At 35.3% G+C, this 19,539-nt stretch overlaps 1 protein-coding gene across 1 annotated transcript; it reads left to right on the forward strand.

The window, feature by feature from the left end:
* Positions 1-17,784: 17,784 nt before the first annotated feature.
* LOC145563882 (protein DMP3-like) lies at positions 17,785-18,623 on the forward strand. The gene has a single exon (XM_081624286.1). The coding sequence runs from the start codon at positions 17,840-17,842 to the stop codon at positions 18,551-18,553; it is 714 nt and encodes a 237-aa protein (XP_081480412.1). The 5' UTR covers positions 17,785-17,839; the 3' UTR covers positions 18,554-18,623.
* The last annotated feature ends 916 nt before the right edge of the window (positions 18,624-19,539 follow it).

Below are 19,539 nucleotides of genomic sequence, written 5' to 3' on the forward strand. Positions count from 1 at the left end.
ATCTCTTCAGAAAATGGAAACCTCTTGCCGTTTACTTAAATGGGAAATATAGTTGTCGGAATATGCTTTAATTTACAAACATAAAGTGTCGATAAAGGCTTAAGCCTTGTCCGATTTCATTGTTGAGGCATCCTACACTGAAGACAAGGATGACATTGGAACCTGAAAGGTATCCGTTGACGGCTCCGCAGCCTCAATGGGATCAGGGGCTGGAATTATCATAACGTCTCCGCAGGGAGATATATGTGAGTATGCAATAAAATTCAAATTCAAGGCCTCTAACAACAAGGCCGAATATGAAGCAACATTGGCAGGGGTCCAGTTATGTCTAGCGACAGAGGCTAAACAAGTTGAGTTGTCAACAAATTCGCAACAAGTGACTAGTTAGTTCAGCGGCGATTACGAAGCTCGAGAACTGGCGATGATAGCTTACTTAGCTAAACTAAAGAGTATAACGTGCTTTGAATGCACAAGAGATGCACTGGCAAAGTTAGCGAGTTCAAGCTTCAACGACCTGAAACGTACAGGTATGGTCGAGATCCTAAATCATAGGATTATTGATGAGGAAAGGTCACAAGGAAGTAAACTGTATAGAAGGAGGCCGAGAATGGTACGATGACATACTGGCCAATAAAATACACAATGTCCTTCCTGCCGACAAAATGAAGCACAAAAAGTCAAGAAAGATAGCATTTAGTTCGTTATGTTTCGCGGGTTGCTCTATAAAAGAGGTTTCTCCTTATCCTTGCGCCGATGTATCACGGCGTACGAGTTTGCTAAGCTAGTCGAAGAAATTCACGAAGGTAACTGTGGAAATCACGTTGGTAGCCGATGAATGTCCCTGGAGGCAATGAAAAGAGGATATTATTGGCCGACAATGAACGCATATACACTCGCTTATGCTAAAAAGTGTGTTAGATGCTAGAAGTTTGGGCCGGTAATAAATCAGTCACCAAACAACTTGACGCCCATTCTTAATCCAATCCCTTTTGCACAATGGGGAATGGATAATTTTGGTCCTTTCACATCGGCCACTGGGGGTTGTAAGTTCTTAATAGTGGGAATAGACTATTTCACAAATTGGATAGAAGCTGAGCCAGTAGCAAAGATTACAGCAAGCGAAGTGAGAAAATTCATCAGGAAACATATTCACTTCATTCGGATTACCGATAGCCATGGTCTTTGATCACGATTCTCAGTTCGATTGTAGGCGGATTAAAAATTTCCTCGGCATATATAAGGTAAAATTTGCCTATGCAGCCGTGTGTCACCCACAGTCAAATTGTCAAGCGGAAACCACTAATAAACAGATCCTTAGTTCCTTGGAAAAGAAAATTTAGGATGCGAAAGGATTGTGGGCCGAGCTAGTACCTTAAATATTGTGGGCCAACAGGTTGACAACAAAAGAGACAACGGAGGAATCACCTTTTCACCTTGCTTTCGGTACAGAGGCAGTTATTCCTGCCGAAGTTGGCCTTCCTACGTTCCACATCCAACATTACTACGAAGATCAGAATGAACTCTTACTAAGGCAGTAGCTGGATTTTTTGCTGCAAATAAGGCTAAAAGCTGCAATTAAGTCTGCCGCGTACAAGAATAGAATGAGCCAGGCGTATAATAAACGCGTCAGCTACCGACCCCTTGAAGACGGAGATTTGTCTTTACGAATAACGACAGCAACGGGAAAGGGAAATGCAGATGGAAAATTCACCACAAACTGGGAAGGACCGTACCAGATATATGAAACTATTCGCCAAGGATCTTATCAGCTTATGACTTTGAAGGGGGTTCCGTTAAAAAATGTCTGGAATGCAAGTGTTCTTAAGAAGTACTATGTTTAAGTGTTTTTTATACTGTTTTAGTTTTATATGTTTACTCTCGGAATGACATAGGGTCATACATTTTGTAACATTGCTTTCTATTTTGCTGAAGTCGTTAATAAAAGTAGTCAGCGGCCCATTAACTGAATATGGAACCCCCCACCCACTTTCGATATGAACGTCAGATCAGCCTAGCTAGCTGTCTCACCCATTCAAGTGAGGAGGGATGTTGGATAACAAATGTACCTAAAGGCGAGTTGAACTAATGGTCTGATCCACTATCTTTTGCTCGGCCTGATAAAGGTTGCAAGTATAATATCCTTGCTCGGCCTGATAAAGGTTGCAAGTATAATGTCTTTGCGCGGCCTAATAAAGGTTGCTAATATAATATCGGCCTGAAAAAGGTCGCAAGTGTTACTGTACAGCCTTAATTTATAATTTCGGCCTTAAAAGACTGTAAATATGGTACCGGCTTTATTGTAGAGATGAAAATAAAATAAGTTAAGTTGTTACTGCGGGTAAACAACATCAATTTTACAAATTAAACATTCATAATGGTTACTTGTAAAACTAGGGGAGTAGTGGTGGTGATACGAAAAGCAAGATGAAGAAATAAAGTTAAAACAAGATTCTAGAACTACAGATTAGGAGTTATCGGAATCTAAACAAATTAGAAACTTGTAAAAATAAACAGAGCAATATAAGTTATAGGAATGCAGATAATATATGATAATAAGTCAAAATTAAACAGAAGTTTCTACAAACCGACAGCCATCACCCAAAATGAACAAGGATCAGACCGGCTAAGAACGGACATTGTATGGTAGTACAAACCAAAAACAAAAACAAGTCTTAAACACTGAAAGCAAAAATAAATTGATCATTCTTTTGCACGACGAGTGCATGACAGAGAAGATCCACATGATGAGATTAGTGATGACTGCCCAACACTTTAATCTTTCTTCGCTTCAGACTCCTTCTCCGGTTCATCACTATGGGGAGAGGTAGCGAAAATGGCGTCATCAAACTCCTCATCTAGTAGACTGCGTGGATCAACATTCTTCAGCGTGTCAATACTGGGAGGATCGGGAAAATACACATCTTCATAGCTAGTGGGGGAAAGATGATGATTGTTGTCGTAAGCATCCTCTACGGATTGGCATTTCTCTTCTTCCCACTTCTCTGCCTTACACACACATCGGTGTGCCGCAACCCATCCCCCGGTATAGCGGTTAACCAACTTATCCCTATACAAATCGGATTTCAGAAATTTGTTGACGGCTTGACGCTTGACAATAGGCCTGTCCAGACGGGCCATCTCAAGATCCTTTTTTGCCTTCTCTTTCTCCGTCTTCTCAGCTAACAAGTCCTTTTATAGCTCTGCTATTCGAAACCTTCAGCTGGTCCTGATCCACTAGCTTCTTTTTTAGCACCTCATGATCGGCCACCTTCCTCTCAAGTATCTTTATCTTGTCCTTGTATCCCTCAACCTCAGCTTTGGCAGCCTTGCGCTCCTCATCGGCTTTTTCCACAATGCTCTCGACCTTGTCCGAATATCTTTGATAGTAGTTATACATATGAACAACTTCAACAGCTGAGTTGACGGACTGTGCAAAGGCAAAATATGATGTTAAGTCTAGGACAAAGTAAAAAAAAAAAAATAAACATATGTAATAAACACATACTCTAAGTAATTCGTTCATCATTTAACCGCAGGGAGCAGCAAACCGATTAACAGGCCTATCTGCTGGAGTAGCTAAGTCCTTCAACATCCTCCATCCAAGACTGCCCCTAGAAGCTGGGTCGTCAGCAATGGCGGATTCACCCCTATTCACATTGATCCTAGGATGCTAGGGTGTAGGACTTTAGATACTTTAGGCGGAATTTCATGAATCACATTCATAAGCATCTAATAACTAAGATCATTGCATAACACATAAAGAACATATAATTGTACCTTTGAAGCGTGATTTCACATGCGATCGAGCAAGAACAATGGGAGATAAAGAACCCCAAGCGTGATTCCTCTACTTGGTCCACAGGCACAAGTTAAACCTCCACTAATGCTAGTTAGTCGTGATTGAACGCTTCAATCAACCTTCAATGGAGAAGAGAGGAATGAATGAGCCACGAAACACCACCACCACCACCTTGAGCAACCACCTTGCTTGGGTGGTCCGTACCCTACGGACAAAGAGGAGGAAGAGAGAGGCGTGTGAGATAGAGGGGTTTTTGGGAAAACTGGTTGCCTTGTGTCACAATTTACTAACTGTTAATTGTAACTTATATCAACCCTAGGCATAGCCTCTATTTATATATCACATATATAATTAGAGTCCATGTGAAGCCCAAACTCTTAGCCCACTTCTAATTACACTAGCCCTACTCCTTACATGGCTTGTCATATCCTCTTGAGGCCCATTAATGGGCCTCTTACTTGTTTAACCCAATACCCTTGTTGTGTGACCTTATAGGATCCATTCTATTGGGCTTTGGACTATTTAACTAGCCCTAAGATCATTTGTCATATCTAGCACCAAACAATGACGACCCAAAAGAATGAACTTATTATCTCCATAATAGTGATCCTTGATATATCTAGTAATTGTACTTATCGAAGACATAATTCCTTCATTCTCCCACTTTTCTGAGACAAGTGCGCAATATTCAAATTCCTTAAGTCAATGTGCGTCGATTTGATAATATGATTGCATCTCATGTCGAGATCATATTAATCTACAAATTTTTTCTTGAAATCTGAGTTAGAATTACAAAACAAATGATTACTGTGTAATCCATTTGAGCACGGCCATGCATTTTCTGAATTCTCCCTCTTCAAGGGGCCAAGACACGTCCCTAATTAAATAGGAAGACTCAATCCAATCTTGTGAAACCAAAGCTCCCACTCAATTCTTGAAGTAACCAGGAAACATCCTTTATAGCCCCCTCTTACGGCATGACGTTTGAATGTACCACAGTTAAGACAATCATTGAATGGAATCAATGTTCCACTCATGTCTAAGGAATCCAATAATATATCTGGAAGCTCTATATTTAAACTTCAAAGTAGGTCTATAGTTCGATAATGCATCATTTATGCATATCCATGTAATTGACCGAGCATCATCACTATGCCCCTATAGCCCATGAAACTGCGCCCAATCAATCTTACATGCTAGTCAATATTATGAAATCATTTATGTCCATTTTAATGATTTCGAACTAAGAACTTAAATAATATATGGATTTGGTTCACCTGTGGGGTTTCATTCACCAGGTTATCAACCTGATGAGCCCATCAATCCATAATTATTTTGGACATTTTATTTAACATTAAAACCATTATTAACTAAGAGAAATAATAAATTTCTAGTTAAACATAATTCTACAAATGAATGTAGTACTTATGTGATATGTTTTCTCAAAACACATACAACTTAAATTACATAACTTGCTTCAATCCAAGAACCTTGGTATGAGTCTCATACTTTGGTCATGGACGGGGTTTAGTAAGTACAATTCATGAGAAATTATCACAAATATGAATTTTTCAACTCCTAAATTTTATAATAGTATTCATCTCCATACTCTAAGAATCTTCCTTCGTCCTTTCGCAAGGAATTTAGAAATTTCTAATTTGTATTCCAACGTTACATTGGATTTTGATTGAAATCTATCATCATTTGTTCTTAAAACACATGAATCAAATAGACGACTATAGTCCATGACATGTATGATGCACCCTTTGCATACTGCAAAGGAGCATCACTCAAAACCTTAATTTCATCAACCTTTCTTAAAGCATTGAATCTTGTTAAGCTTTGTTCCATGTTACATGGGATTGAAACTCTTTTCAATATAATGTTGAACCTCATAAGAATCTTATCAATATAAGCTTCTTAACTAAGCTCAAACACCCTTCGAGACCTATCTCTATAGATCTTGAATCCCAAATGTACTCATCATCCTCTTCAAGGTTTTTCATACAAAATGCATTAGCCATTATTTAACTCTTCAAGAAATGAATAATTGCTCTTTATACTAGACTTTATAGCTCCTACTAAACATCTTGTGTACATAACATCTTCATTTTATGAGAACATCAATCAATTTTGATTAACTCACAAAAATCAAGATCATCAATCAACTCCATGATGCTAACTTCAATCCATTAAAGGATCTTTTATGCATACTTACGATTATTGGATTTTTAAAATCATTCTGATTGTATCATATACAAATCTTCTTTCATGAACAATTTCAAGAAAGTGTTTTGAAATCCATCTACCAAATCTCATAAGGTACTAATCACTAAAATATCTTTAATAGATCTTTGCAACATGACTAACGTAAAGATTTCATCGTAATCATAGTCATACAATGAATTAGTTGAATCCTTTAACAAGTTTTTGCTTTGTTTAGAAAACACTTTTCTTTCTTGTCTGTTTTGCTTATAATGGGTCTCACCCAATTCGGCAAATTAATCAAGTGTCATACACTTGCTTACAGACTTAGAATCTATTTCAGATTTCATGGTTTTTAAACCACTTGGGGTTATAACTTGTCAAATCATCTTCATTACTTGCATAGTCATCATGTTCCAAAATAAATATTTTACAATTCTTAGTCAATATGAAATCATATTTCTTTGGCTAAGTTTTACATATGCTAGTCATCATTGTGGGGTTTTATGAAACAATTGAAACTTATACAACAACTTTGTTTAGGTTTCAATGAGAAACGACAATAGAGGATGTGCACTTGGAATGTACTACCTTCAACACATCGTTATTATTCTCATTACACTTAATGAGACCACGCGTTGTCATTTATAACATAAGGTGAATCATGCTCATATTGTTGCTTTTATTCGATTAACTTCTAAAATTTCTTCAAGATTTTCGAATTAACTTTTCTTGAACTCTTTCAAGGATCTCAAACTTTTCGAGATTCTCTTTTCTTGAACTCTTTCAAGGCTCTTGAACTTTTCGAGATTCTTATACTCCCACTTGCCTTTTGAAGAGGCACATTTAGCATAGGGTGAACTAACCATAGTTTGAACCATATTTGTTTGTTGCTTTTCTCAAACTCTTTCGAAATTTACACTACTTCCACTTGACCTTTTGGAAATGACATCTATTCCATAAAGGGCACCTACTTGAGCAACAAACATTTTGTGCTAAGTATGACTTGTGTAGTAGTACCCCGTGCTCTGTATAATAATTGAACGTGTATCAAACGATTTAATATAACTTTTATTCCTTGCTTCGTCGAAAGACTTTATAAGAAGTTTTTTTATCCATATCACATATGAAGCCTTTTCTACATTTTTATTTGACATATGTAGTTTTGTTTAGTTTTGTAGCTCATCTTAAAAGTGTATCCCCTAATAATGGTTGGAAGATAGGGTATTTTCATCCATTATCAAAATATATCCCATATAGATTTATAGCTCCTTCCATAGACACTTTATAAGGTTTTCTTTCGGAGTTTGTTGTAAAACGATTTCACAACTCTTGGATGTTTTATCAAGGTCTTGGCTCAAATTCTCATTATTACGATCATATCGCAATATTTTGAATATATTGCCAAGTAAATTTCTTGACTCAAACTTTCACCATTACAATCTTATTGTGGTGTATTTATTATCTTGTCAAGTTGATTCTGAACTTCATACTAGACTTTTGAACTTTTCAAAATTTTCACACTTTAGCTTCAACTAAGCACAAGTGATCATATCACAAATGAAGTTTCATTATCCATCTCTAGCCTTTGAACCTTTGGTTTTCTTTACATCGATATGTATTCGACCTCGAGTTCACATCATCATTTTTCTAAATGGTGACTTTGTCAAAATTTTCAAATTAGAATGATATTTACATATATCAATAGATTCATAATCTAATGATATTGAAAGTCCATCCCTTTGGATCTTCCGCATGCAATGTTCATTTTTCATTCGAATTAATTAACATTTTGGAGACAATTTTTATATATAGAACTAGTTCATCTATATCTATCATATAAGACTTCTAAACCTATTTAGCTTTTCAAAACACATTGTGGCTCAATAAATCATAGAATAACATTTACTCCATGTTTTTAAATCTTCAATGCTTAGTCATTAATAACATTGAATTAGTATGTTTTGATAATTGGCAAGAATAAATAACATTTATTTAATTCTAGTCAATTACTAGGTGAGGTGAAATATAGGTTCTACTTGTAAGGTTGCAACTTTTGCTTCTAAACTTGTAGATTCCACTTGTGAAATAGCAACATTTGCTTCTAAACTTGTAGATTTATTTCTCCCTTAGCCATACTTCTTCATTTAGTTCAGCAACATTCTCAATGAGAGAGAACTAAACATGACATCACATGTCCAAGAAGTAGTAATACGCTAAAATAATTTCTATAATATACTTCTTAAATTGGAACATTTCCATTCTTTTACCTTCCAACTGTATGAGGTTGTTGCTAATCAATTCGAATTGATCCATTTAATTTGAAACATTTGTTGTTCATAACGACTTTTAGCATATAAGTAGTTTTAGGTTTTAGAAGTGGCAACTTGCTTGCATTTCTTGGCCTATAACTTCTTAATGCAATCCTCATATATTCTTAAACCTTTCCCTTTGAGCCACTTAGAACACTTCTCTTAGGTTCAAAATGATGCTTGCTTAACTTCTGTAAGCACTTTTCATGATTTTGCTAAGTCTTATTTAATCATTATTCATATTAGAGTTTAATCAAATATTTAAATCTAGATGAAATGGATGAAGAATAATGTCATTTGATCAACTTTTGATCATAGAGACTTCCAATCACTTTCTTATATTCAATTATATTGAAGATTGAAGATAAGAGATTTTTTATTAGATTTCTATACTTGTCTTTTGGAGGGTTTGTACCTCCCATCTCATTATAACCGAATTGAAACACTTTTCAAAATGAAGATGTGTTGGCATTTTACTCAAATATTTTGAATAAAACCAACCTTAGACATGAGACATGGGTTTCTAAAACTTGCCTTTTAGAACCATCCTAGCAAAATTGGAATATAGGTTTATGGATTATCTTTTAACCTTTTGAGAACGTTTCTCAACTTTATTTTCAATCGAGGAGATTATATATTAAAATAAAATTAGAACGAAATATTACTCATAAATAAACGCAAAATTCAATTATGTTTAATTAAATTTAAAGTACCATAAACAAATTAAATTTGGTAACTTTAAAACAATTTATTCAATTTAAATGATCCCAATTTGAATTAAGTGATTCCAAGACCCTTTCTTTGTGCAATAATTGACGGGACTTTGGCCCTACCATCAACCATTACATTTTCAAGGTGAGTAAACTCTTTACTGATTACAACTATTGTAACTCTTGGTTGAATAATTAACCGTCACATGTTTAATTATTACCCTTTACTTTAAAGTTCTAAACGCTTTAGGTAACCTTGTTGAGTATAACCAATTAAAATTATAAAACTTAATTTACCCCAACTCTCCCAAGATATAAAATGGCACTCAGCTTTGGCATGACCTATCATAAATATCAAAGATTTATTGGGATTTTAATTAGAAAAACAACCTCAATATTATCAGGACCTAGATTAATTATGTTGTGATTATTTAGTGAACTCTAGCGCATCATCAATCAACATAAATAAAATCTAACATGCATAATCTACTAATGCATAAATAAAACATGACATAGTATGGCCCCTTAATCCTAAGAAAACTAATATAGCAAAACTTCCACTTGAACCTTCATGGACGTCATCCATCTAGCTCCTTTGGGCCTTCACTCCATTGGCTTCTTGGATCGACTGCAACCTGTAATACTATTCTATTCTATCTACTACTTAAATAAAATAAAATAAGTTACAAAAATACTTAACGGTACGCAAACCATATCTAGATTACAAAAATACGAAACGATGTGCAGATCGTATTTAGAATCTGCTGGGCCATACTAGTCTATATATAGCAATAAATAATATCATATATTATAAAGAGCCATATAATAAATCACTTATCATGCTTTTCTAAACTACAACATCGAATGTTCATAATTAAGGAAACATAGCAACTTAATATCTCATATTAAATTAAATTACTGCAATTAGATAATATCATATATTATTCATTACCAATCATAAAATATCATATATTCTATCTTAGGTATGAGATAGAATCAAATATTTTTTAATTATGGAAGATAAATCATATTTATTTTCCATGATTATCCTAACTAATTTAGGAGATTCTATCCTAATTGCCTAGCCAATCACAAAATTTTAAATCAATTATTATCTTAAAATAATTATGGGATAATCACATTATTTAATCAATTATTATCCATATAGAATCTGTTTGCTCAAAACTTATCCAAACTTAACAAAATTAATAACTTTAATTTTGATAATTATCTTTTCAAAATCAAAACTTATCTTTTTAACTTTGAAAACTGATTTTATCCAAAATAAAATAAAATATTTTTATTTTTTGAAAAACCGCGCCAACCACCGTGGTGTGGCCAGCCGAAGCTAGCCACGGTGGTCATACATCGACTGGTGTAAGCTGCACAGCAGCGACGCAAGGGCAACAGCAGCAGCACACGCAACCCTTGTGCCGCACTGCTGTGTTGCTCCTGCTGTCTGAGCTTTCTGCCCAGCCCCGCCCACCCTCCTGGACCACTTGGTGCGGCAGTCGCCGTGGCTGCGCCACCCAGCCGCGGCTACTGTACCCAAAACACCCCTTTTTTATTTTAATTTAAATAAAAACAAATCTTTTGATAAAATTAAATTAATTTTAATGTGGTCCAATTAATTTCAAAATTAAATCACATTCAATCTTAAAATTAGGATTCTTCATGAAATTAATCCCAAATTCAATTTAACTCTAAAATTAAATAATTTGATCATGAAAAATTCATAATTTAACATAAAATCAAATAGATTAAAATCATAAATAACATAACAATCGAATTAAATAAAAACCAAAACACAAAAATCACAATTTAGGGTTTAGGGTTTCTGATTTTTTGAAAATTAAGGTATAGGGGTTCGAAATTTTCGAGTTTTTAGGGAAAAATTTCAGATCCTTTGATGGCTAATTTTGAGCAAATTAAACAACTTTTAATAATTTCATATGTTAAATCACATTTAAAATAATAATTGACCCATAGTTAAATTATTCTCCCTCCTAATTGAATTAAAATTGTGGACATTCAAAGAATTAATAATTCAATATGTGTACATGCATAGGCTAACTGATACCACTGTAAGACTTTAGATACTCTAGGCGGAATTTCATGAATCACATTAATAAGCATCTAATAACCAAGATTATTTCATAACACATAAAGAACATATAATTGTACCTTTGAAGCGTGATTCCACGTGCGATCGAGCAAGAACAATCGGAGATAAAGAACCCCAAGCGTGATTCTTCTACTTGATCTACGGGCACAGTTAAACCTCCACTAATGCTAGTTAGTCGTGATTGAACGCTTCAATCAACCTTCAACGGAGAAGAGAGGAATGAATGAGCAACGAAACACCACCACCACCTCCGTGAGAAACCACCTTGCTTGGGTGGTCCGTACCGTATGGACAAAGGAGAGAAATAGAGAGGCGTATGAGATAGAGGGGTTTTTGGGAAAACTGGTTGCCTTGTGTCACAATTTACTGACTATTAATTGTAACTTATATCAACCCTAGGCATGGCCTGTATTTATATATCACATATATAATTAGAGTCGATGTGAAGCCCAAACTCTTAGCCCACTTCTAATTATACTAGCCCTACTCCTTACATGGCTTGTCATATCCTCATGAGGCCCATTAATGGGCCTCTTACTTGTTTAACCTAATACCCTTATTGTGTGACCTCATAGAATCCATTCTATTGGGCTTTGGACTATTTAACTAGCCCAAAGATCATTTGTCATATCTAGCACCAAACATTGACGACCCAAAAGAATGAACTTATTATCTCCTTAGTAGTGATCCTTGATATATCTAGTAATTACACTTATTATCACCAGCGGTGCCGACAAGAAAGTCCAAGAGTTCATCAGCAACCTCCTAAGGAATTTTCACATGGGGAATTTTGATGAAATCATCAGTCAGGGTAGGGACGAAGACATTCCGACTTCTGGAACCGGATCGGCTAGTAGTAATGGCTGGGGTTTCCTTGTTGACAGATGACGCCTTCTCGGTTTCAATTACGGGTGGCCTAGGGATGGATATGCTCGTTATCTTTTCTGGTACCCTGATCTCGTCATCTTCCAAATTAACGACATTCAAAGTGTCAACAACTGTCTCCTTTAACTGACTTGTTTGCTAGTCAGGTACGAGAGTAGACTTTTTCCTTTTCGATTGATCTTGGCCAGTAGCTGTGCTGGACCTTTTAGACCTACTGGAGCCTCTACCCTTTCTGAGAGGAAGGATGGTCGCTCCAGTTGATTTTGGTTGCGAAAAAGCAGTCATGTCGCGTTTGCTCCTTTATTTTCCTTTCTGAGCTCTGGTGGTAAACACCGGAAGGGTGTCAAAAGCCATTTTGGGTTTGGGCGGGCACTGATACTTCACGCTGCCGTCAGGATATAGCCCCAATCTTTCATACTCTAGCTTAAAGGGACCTGTTGAAAGGAAAGACAAGTTAGCGACAAGGTCAATATCGGCAAACCTTTGAGCAAATTGATACATCTACCAGATACAAACGGTGAAGTTAGCAAATAAATTCTAAACAAAATGGTGGCAGCAGGTTACTATTAACCCAAACATGCAAATAACCAACAATTGAAAGCAAATAAGAGAAAAAACACACGCATGTAATACTAAATAAATAAGCATAAATTACAATATTCGTCAGTACGGCAAAGACCGATATGAGAAAGGGGAGCATTGCCTAGGATATAATTACAATAGGGTAGCCACTCCCTAGGAACAACTTTTATCTTTTCTTACCTTCATTTACATACAGGCAGTCAAAAAAGCGAAAAGCTTTCATTTCAAGCTTGGCTAGCTTTCTATCCCTAATAGAATCAAACCTACTATGAGGAAGATGAAAGGTCCTTCGCAAACCACAATCCTCAGGGACTTTTAAGAAATAAAATTATTTTTGCCATTTTTACAACTGGTCAATTTCGGCCACACTGTGATCTTACCAGAAGCAGTATATAAGGACCACCAGCCTGGTGATTGACTGTCCTTTTTTAACCAGTGGAGCTTACGGATTAGATTTAAAGTTAATGGAAAATTCATAAATATCATTACCCACACCAGAGACACAATGTTGCGAATCGCTGTCGGTGTCAATTGCGCAATGCATATATTCTAAGCCTTAAAGATTTTTTCGATAAAATGGTGAAGTGGAAAGCGTAGGCAAAACTCAAAATGTTTTGCATACACTGCAACATGTCTCTCTGGACAGTCTAATACAGTGTTGTCTTTTTCGAGAAGAGTAAGATCATAACCGTCAGGAAGTCTGAAAAACCTCTTACCGACACCGCAATAGTTCTTTTCGATTGCGATTTTCAGCCAGGTTTCATTTACAACCATTGTTCTGACTTTTAAGTCTCCAGACAGATGTAACGGTTATCAGTGGTCTGCATCATCGTCCTCGGAGTTGTAGCCCTCATATAACCTTTCCTCTTTAAGGATCTACTGACCCCTATTCAAATCTTCGTCTATTTCTTCATCAGTTTCTTCGTCATCACCATCAGAATTCTTGTCAGGATCACCTACCCCTTCGTCTTCTTCTTCTTCATCATCACCCATATCTTCATCACCCATATCTTCATCACTTTCGCTAGAAATACTCCGTTCTACGGAGTCAATATCCTCGTCACGGATATCGGAAGATGTAGGGTCAGGCTTGACCACTGGTTCTTGCCAGGGCGTCTAACTGAACTCTCGGCTTTATTAGAATGGAAGCTAGTGCGCTTCGTCGTCGGCATCCTTGTGCTTTTAACACCTATTTTACCAAGATTAGAACCGTGCTCGTAGACAAAGATTTCCGAATATGTTTTCTCAATAACACTGATAGATTCAACTTCAACAATATCAATGTCTTCTAAAATGTCAAGATAAACACGCCGAGAGGACTGTAGGGAATATTTCAAGCCATCTTACACTTGAGCCCCACTGTGATCATACACTTAAGTATGGTGGCGTCCAAAGGGAAGGAAGCTAGAGCAAAAGAGTCGCCAACGAGTTTTAGGAACTTGTAAACCGTTCACAGGGCGAAGGTTACACCCCTTAACGATCCATGAGATCGTCAACTCCAATAGGTCTGGAACCATGACTAGTGTTCGGGGATGAGGGTACGAATCCAATCTAAAAGAGAAAGAACTCGCCCTATAAAATAGGCCTCTACTTTATTCTACTCGTATTCATGTGCGCTTTTTGACTAACATGCAATCATTAGGTTAACCCTAAACCTGTTTATCTATGTTGGTTGAATATTAATGCACAAATAAAACTATTATTGGTGATCACTTGAATTATAATCATATTATTCCTAAACAAGATTATTAATCATCTTATTAAGCGTGATTACAAGTACAAATTCCCTTTAAACATGCATAAAAGGCGTTATCAAGCAATAACAATAAATATATATATCAAGAAACATAAAAATCATCATAATTATAATCATAATCATAATAACAATCATAATTAAAAATAATCATGTTAAAGCATAATATTAATAGCAAGATCCTAGGCCTGATACTAACAAGATTAAAAACAAATCCTAGCATGTCACTAAACAATAAAAATCAATGTTTTAAACCTAACATGATACTAACATGATATTCGAAAAGAAAATAGGAAGCATTCTTTTAATCATACTTGATATTAGAAATTACCCTAAACATGATACTAGGAAGCAATAAAACATCCTAACATGATAATAGGAATCAAAATAACAACTTAAACATGATTTCTATATCATAATATCAATGAAACAATTAAAGTACTTACTTGGACGCCTCATATCTCTTTCTAATAACAACATACACACGTTAGTAACTTCAAGGAAAATAATAAATCAAACAATTAAATTAAATAATTGAAATAGAGATTTCGGACCAAACCCTGATCAGAAATATCAAACCTTTCATGTCTAGGGCGAAGGCAACTTCTAACTTGGATAGGTGTGTCTAGTGGTAATGTATGAGGAATTGTGTTTGTAAAAGGTTAGGCTAGAAAGAGAGAGAGAGAGAGAATCAAGCTTTAGCTTAGAGAGAGAGAGAGGAATTAGAAAATTCTGGTTATTGAAAAACGGAGGTCCAGGGACCCTATTTATAAAAAAAAATAGTCTAGAATCGATAGAAAAGAATCAGAGTTCGAAAAGGAATCGTCGCCAAGCGACAAGCTTCGTCGCCAGGCGACGAAACTGTCGTTTGGCGATGTAGAAGGTTTTCCACGCGTTTTCAACGCGGAATCTATTATTCGATAAAATCAAGTCGTAAAATCTATATGAAGGGTAAAATCGTAATTTCATTTAAAACACTTCTTTTATTCCAAATAAAACTCATAAAACATAATTATCAATTCTAATCCCTTTAAGATTCAAAAAAACCTTCCAGAAGATTCTAGAAGACTATAATCAATCCTAATTGCATTAGGATTGATAATTCATAATAGGCCCTCCTCTAGATCATTGGGTCGCATATAAGAACCAAACCGGGCCCAGTTTAGTATTTTGGCCATAACTTCCTCATTATTCATTAGAATTAGGCTTATAATATATCGTTGGAAAGATCTTTTCGAGCCCAATCCAACTACACTATTATCGGACCCTTGTCATAGACCAAACTAAATTGAATTGGCTATTTTCATAAAATAGAGCAGGTTTTTGAAATCAGAAAGAAAGATATTCATCACTGGGTTTTGTTTTGGGGAGACACTTTTGGGTGTCTACAAGGACTTTTCAACTTCCTTCTTTAACGCCGAGGACAAGTTCATCAACAGGTCAGCCTCGCCGGCTTTACCCGTAATGGAGTTCTTTATTAATTTAGGCATAATTAACTCAAAAAATGCAGTAGCAAATTACAAAACCCACTAATATATACGACAAACACCGAAAAAATCAAACTAAAAGCAAAGTTCAAAATTTTACCTCTATACGATTCGTACTTCGCTTCAGCGAGTGACAAAGAGCAACTAAAACAGTCGAGATTAATGAAGATTAAACACCAGAAAGTTTGTTTTAGAGCAATTTTTTTTGAAAACCTAGGTTCAAATTGAAGAGAAACCGTTCATTTCCTTTATTTATACTTGAAAGTGAACAGTGTCTTTTGATTTGACGCATGGTGCAGGCAATCAACCGGCTGAGGAGAAGGCGCCTATTGAAGGTGGCATACTTAATGGTTTCCACGTGCCCCACTACTTTCGGGTTTTTCCCGCCTATTTCCATATGTAAAATTTTTTGGCTTTAAGATTAATTGAAAATATCGGTAATTTTCACACTTTGGGGGCAAATCGAAGATTTTTAATCTCGGCAATATTTAATTGAGCAAATTTCATTTTTTTTACTTTTCTCACTTTGAGGGAAAATCGGAGATTTTTAATCTCGGTAATATTTAATTGAGCAAATTACATTTTTTTACTTTGCTCACTTTGGGGGCAAATCGGAGATTTTTAATCTCGGTAATATTTAATTGAGCAAATTACATTTTTTACTTTGCTCACTTTAGGGGCAAATCGGAGATTTTAAATCTCGGCAATATTTAATTGAGCAAATTACAATTTTTACTTTGCTCACTTTGGGGGCAAATCAGAGATTTTTAATCTCGACAATATTTAATTGAGCAATAAACGGTTTTTTATTGTGCTCAACATTGGCTTTAAACTTCACAAGCGTTGCTAGCATCAATATGCCCAAATTAACTCCCAACATGGTAATTTGAGAATGCCCGTTTCACCGGCGTCCTCACTTGGGGGGCTAGTTGTACGGGATAGTACCGACACCGTTAGTAATTAGTTGTTACAGTACATTACATTGCTAATCATTTATGCTTTAGCATATTGGCTTAACGTCCATAACAGTCATTATCTCGGCCACGTGGAGAGCTGCTTCCGACCACGTAGGCACCTACTACCTACAAGGTCGGTTTGCCACTTATGCTAATAGGTGGCACCAGCTTGGTTACCTTCCCATAAATACCTGAGCATATTTTCATTGTCAAGGTACAATATCTCTCTCTCTCTCTATAAACACTCTCTTACTCTTTCATTCATTCTTCTAGTCAGATTGCTAACTTTAGCATTGGAGCGGTTATCCCCGGTTAATCCCCCGGGTTAGCTAATTTGTGCTGAATGTGCAAGTGCTTAATTACACGGTAAACCTTTACCAACCCCAGGACTTACGGTACCGGAGCTGACCCGGAACAGTGGGAGTATATCAAATTTATTGGTTTTGGAGTGTATATAAAAAAAAAATTAATATTCATCAAATTAGAAGGATAATATTTTAAGTTAAAAAAATTAATGAATATTTTGAAAAAACAAAAAGAAATATTAACAAAACAACTCGTCTTTGTGTTTGGCTGGCCATACCGTGTGATCACTTATAGAAAAACAAAGTAATTTTTGTAATACTGACCGAGTAATCCCTAGAGTACTGATTAAGTAACCCGTGTAACACTGATCGAGTAACTTTATAACACTGATGAAGTAACCTCTTTAACACTTACCAAAAAACCCCTATTACACTAACGAAATATCCCCTATAATAGCTTACCACACGGTGTGGCAACCACATATAAAATGTTAGTTAACCATTAACCAAATGGTCAGATGAAAGAATACTGCAATGAAAAGTAAGGGGAAGAAGAAACAAATTCCTTATTCGAATTATTAGTACAAAATTATCAAAATTATTAAGACAACTGTACAAGTTAGAAACATTGTTTTATAATGGTTTTGATTGAACAACTACGGAATGTTACACAAGACGAAGACCGGCATAAGTCTAAAATAAAAACGGTTTCCTTATAAAATGCATTATTGCTCTCTCATTTTTGTCGAACACTCCAACAAAATGTCAAAGATAAAACAAAGAGTTCCATCAACCTCAACCAATCAACCAACACCCGGTTCTGAATCTGACTCCGACTCCGATCACCACCCATCCAACATCCCAAATGATCGAAAATCGCCACCGCTACAGCCATCAATTTCTCAACGTGCCTTAGCAAGCACTTCTCATTTAGCCAACTTGCTTCCAACAGGGTCCTTACTAGCCTTCCAACTTCTTACACCAATCTTCACCAATAACGGTCAATGCGATACCGCAACCCGAGCCATGACTACCCTGCTTATTACACTTCTAGCCCTCTCATGCTTCTTAGCTTCCTTCACGGACAGCTTTCGAGCTCCAGACGGGCAAGTATTCTATGGGTTTGCCACCTTTAAAGGGATGTGGCTCTTCGACTACTCGGATCGAGTTGTGGTTGATCTAGCTAAGTATAAGCTTAAGTTCATTGATTGGGTTCATGCTGTATTATCAATACTTGTATTTGGAGTTGTGGCTTTAAGAGATAAAAATGTGGTGAATTGCTTTTATCCAATGCCAAGTCATGAAATACAAGAGGTTCTTGATATAATTCCAATTGGTGTTGGTGTTATTTGTAGTTTGCTCTTTGTTGCTTTTCCTACTAGAAGACATGGTATTGGCTACCCTGTTTCTAATAAAAATCAATTTTCTACCTAATTTGTTTTTTTTTTTTAGTAATTGTATTATTCTGTTTGCTATTCTCAAAATAGGTGACTATTAATTTGTTCATTACATAAGAAATTTAATGCTCTTGTAATATAAATAAAAACTAAGGATTATTTGAAGGCAAATGTATTCGTTAATGAATTATGATGATTTCATTGTTGTATACTTGTAGAGAAGAATTTTAAAAGCATTACATATACTTAGTTACTAAGCAATTAATCAATTATCAACGTTGTTCATTTTAAAATATTACTCGGAAATAGGTGAAACTTGTAATCCGGAAAGTAGTGCATCATCAACTAACATCCGTTTATCTATTTAATTGCTTACACGAATAAAATTATCATACTCATATTTTTTTTTCTTTTGGGGGATAAAAAATAAAAGCAAAAACTACCCTTTGACTGCTAGCAAAGAGTTTTAGCAAAGTATCACGAGGTAACCCTAGTTTCTCATTTGAAAAAAATAAATAAATAAATAAAATAAAATAAAAAGCTCATTAATTAAAGGGGTGTAGGCAAAATCGCTATATAAAATAGTGAAAATTTTATAGTAGTCGCTTGAAATAAGATTACCATAATGTTTTAATGACTATATAGTTCATAATTGATATATATTTTTTTCCAAGTAATTAATATATTACTTAATTAATGGTATTAAATAGCATTATTAACATTTTTTTATTTATCAAATTTTTAGTTTTATTTATATAATTTTTATTTTTATTTTATAATTTTTCAAAAAATATTTATTTTATGTTGGATTAAAATTTATATTTACATTGTAGATATTATAAGACTAATTGTGGCCATTTTATAATGTGAAAAAATGAATCTATCATATTATATATCATTAAAACAATATATTAGTCATTTGTGGTTTTACCTCTAAATCAGTACCTCAACTAGCGGTTTTGGATATAATCAATGCCTCAAATAGCAGTTTTGGGTATAACCACTACTTCAAGTAGACCCTTA

Source organism: Chenopodium album, chromosome 10, assembly GCF_948465745.1.
Source record: "Chenopodium album chromosome 10, dcCheAlbu1.1, whole genome shotgun sequence".
Taxonomy (NCBI): domain Eukaryota; kingdom Viridiplantae; phylum Streptophyta; class Magnoliopsida; order Caryophyllales; family Amaranthaceae; genus Chenopodium; species Chenopodium album.

Coding starts and splice junctions, on each gene's coding strand:
- LOC145563882 (XM_081624286.1), top strand. CDS start 17,840: ATGCATTATTGCTCTCTCATTTTTGTCGAACACTCCAACAAAATGTCA.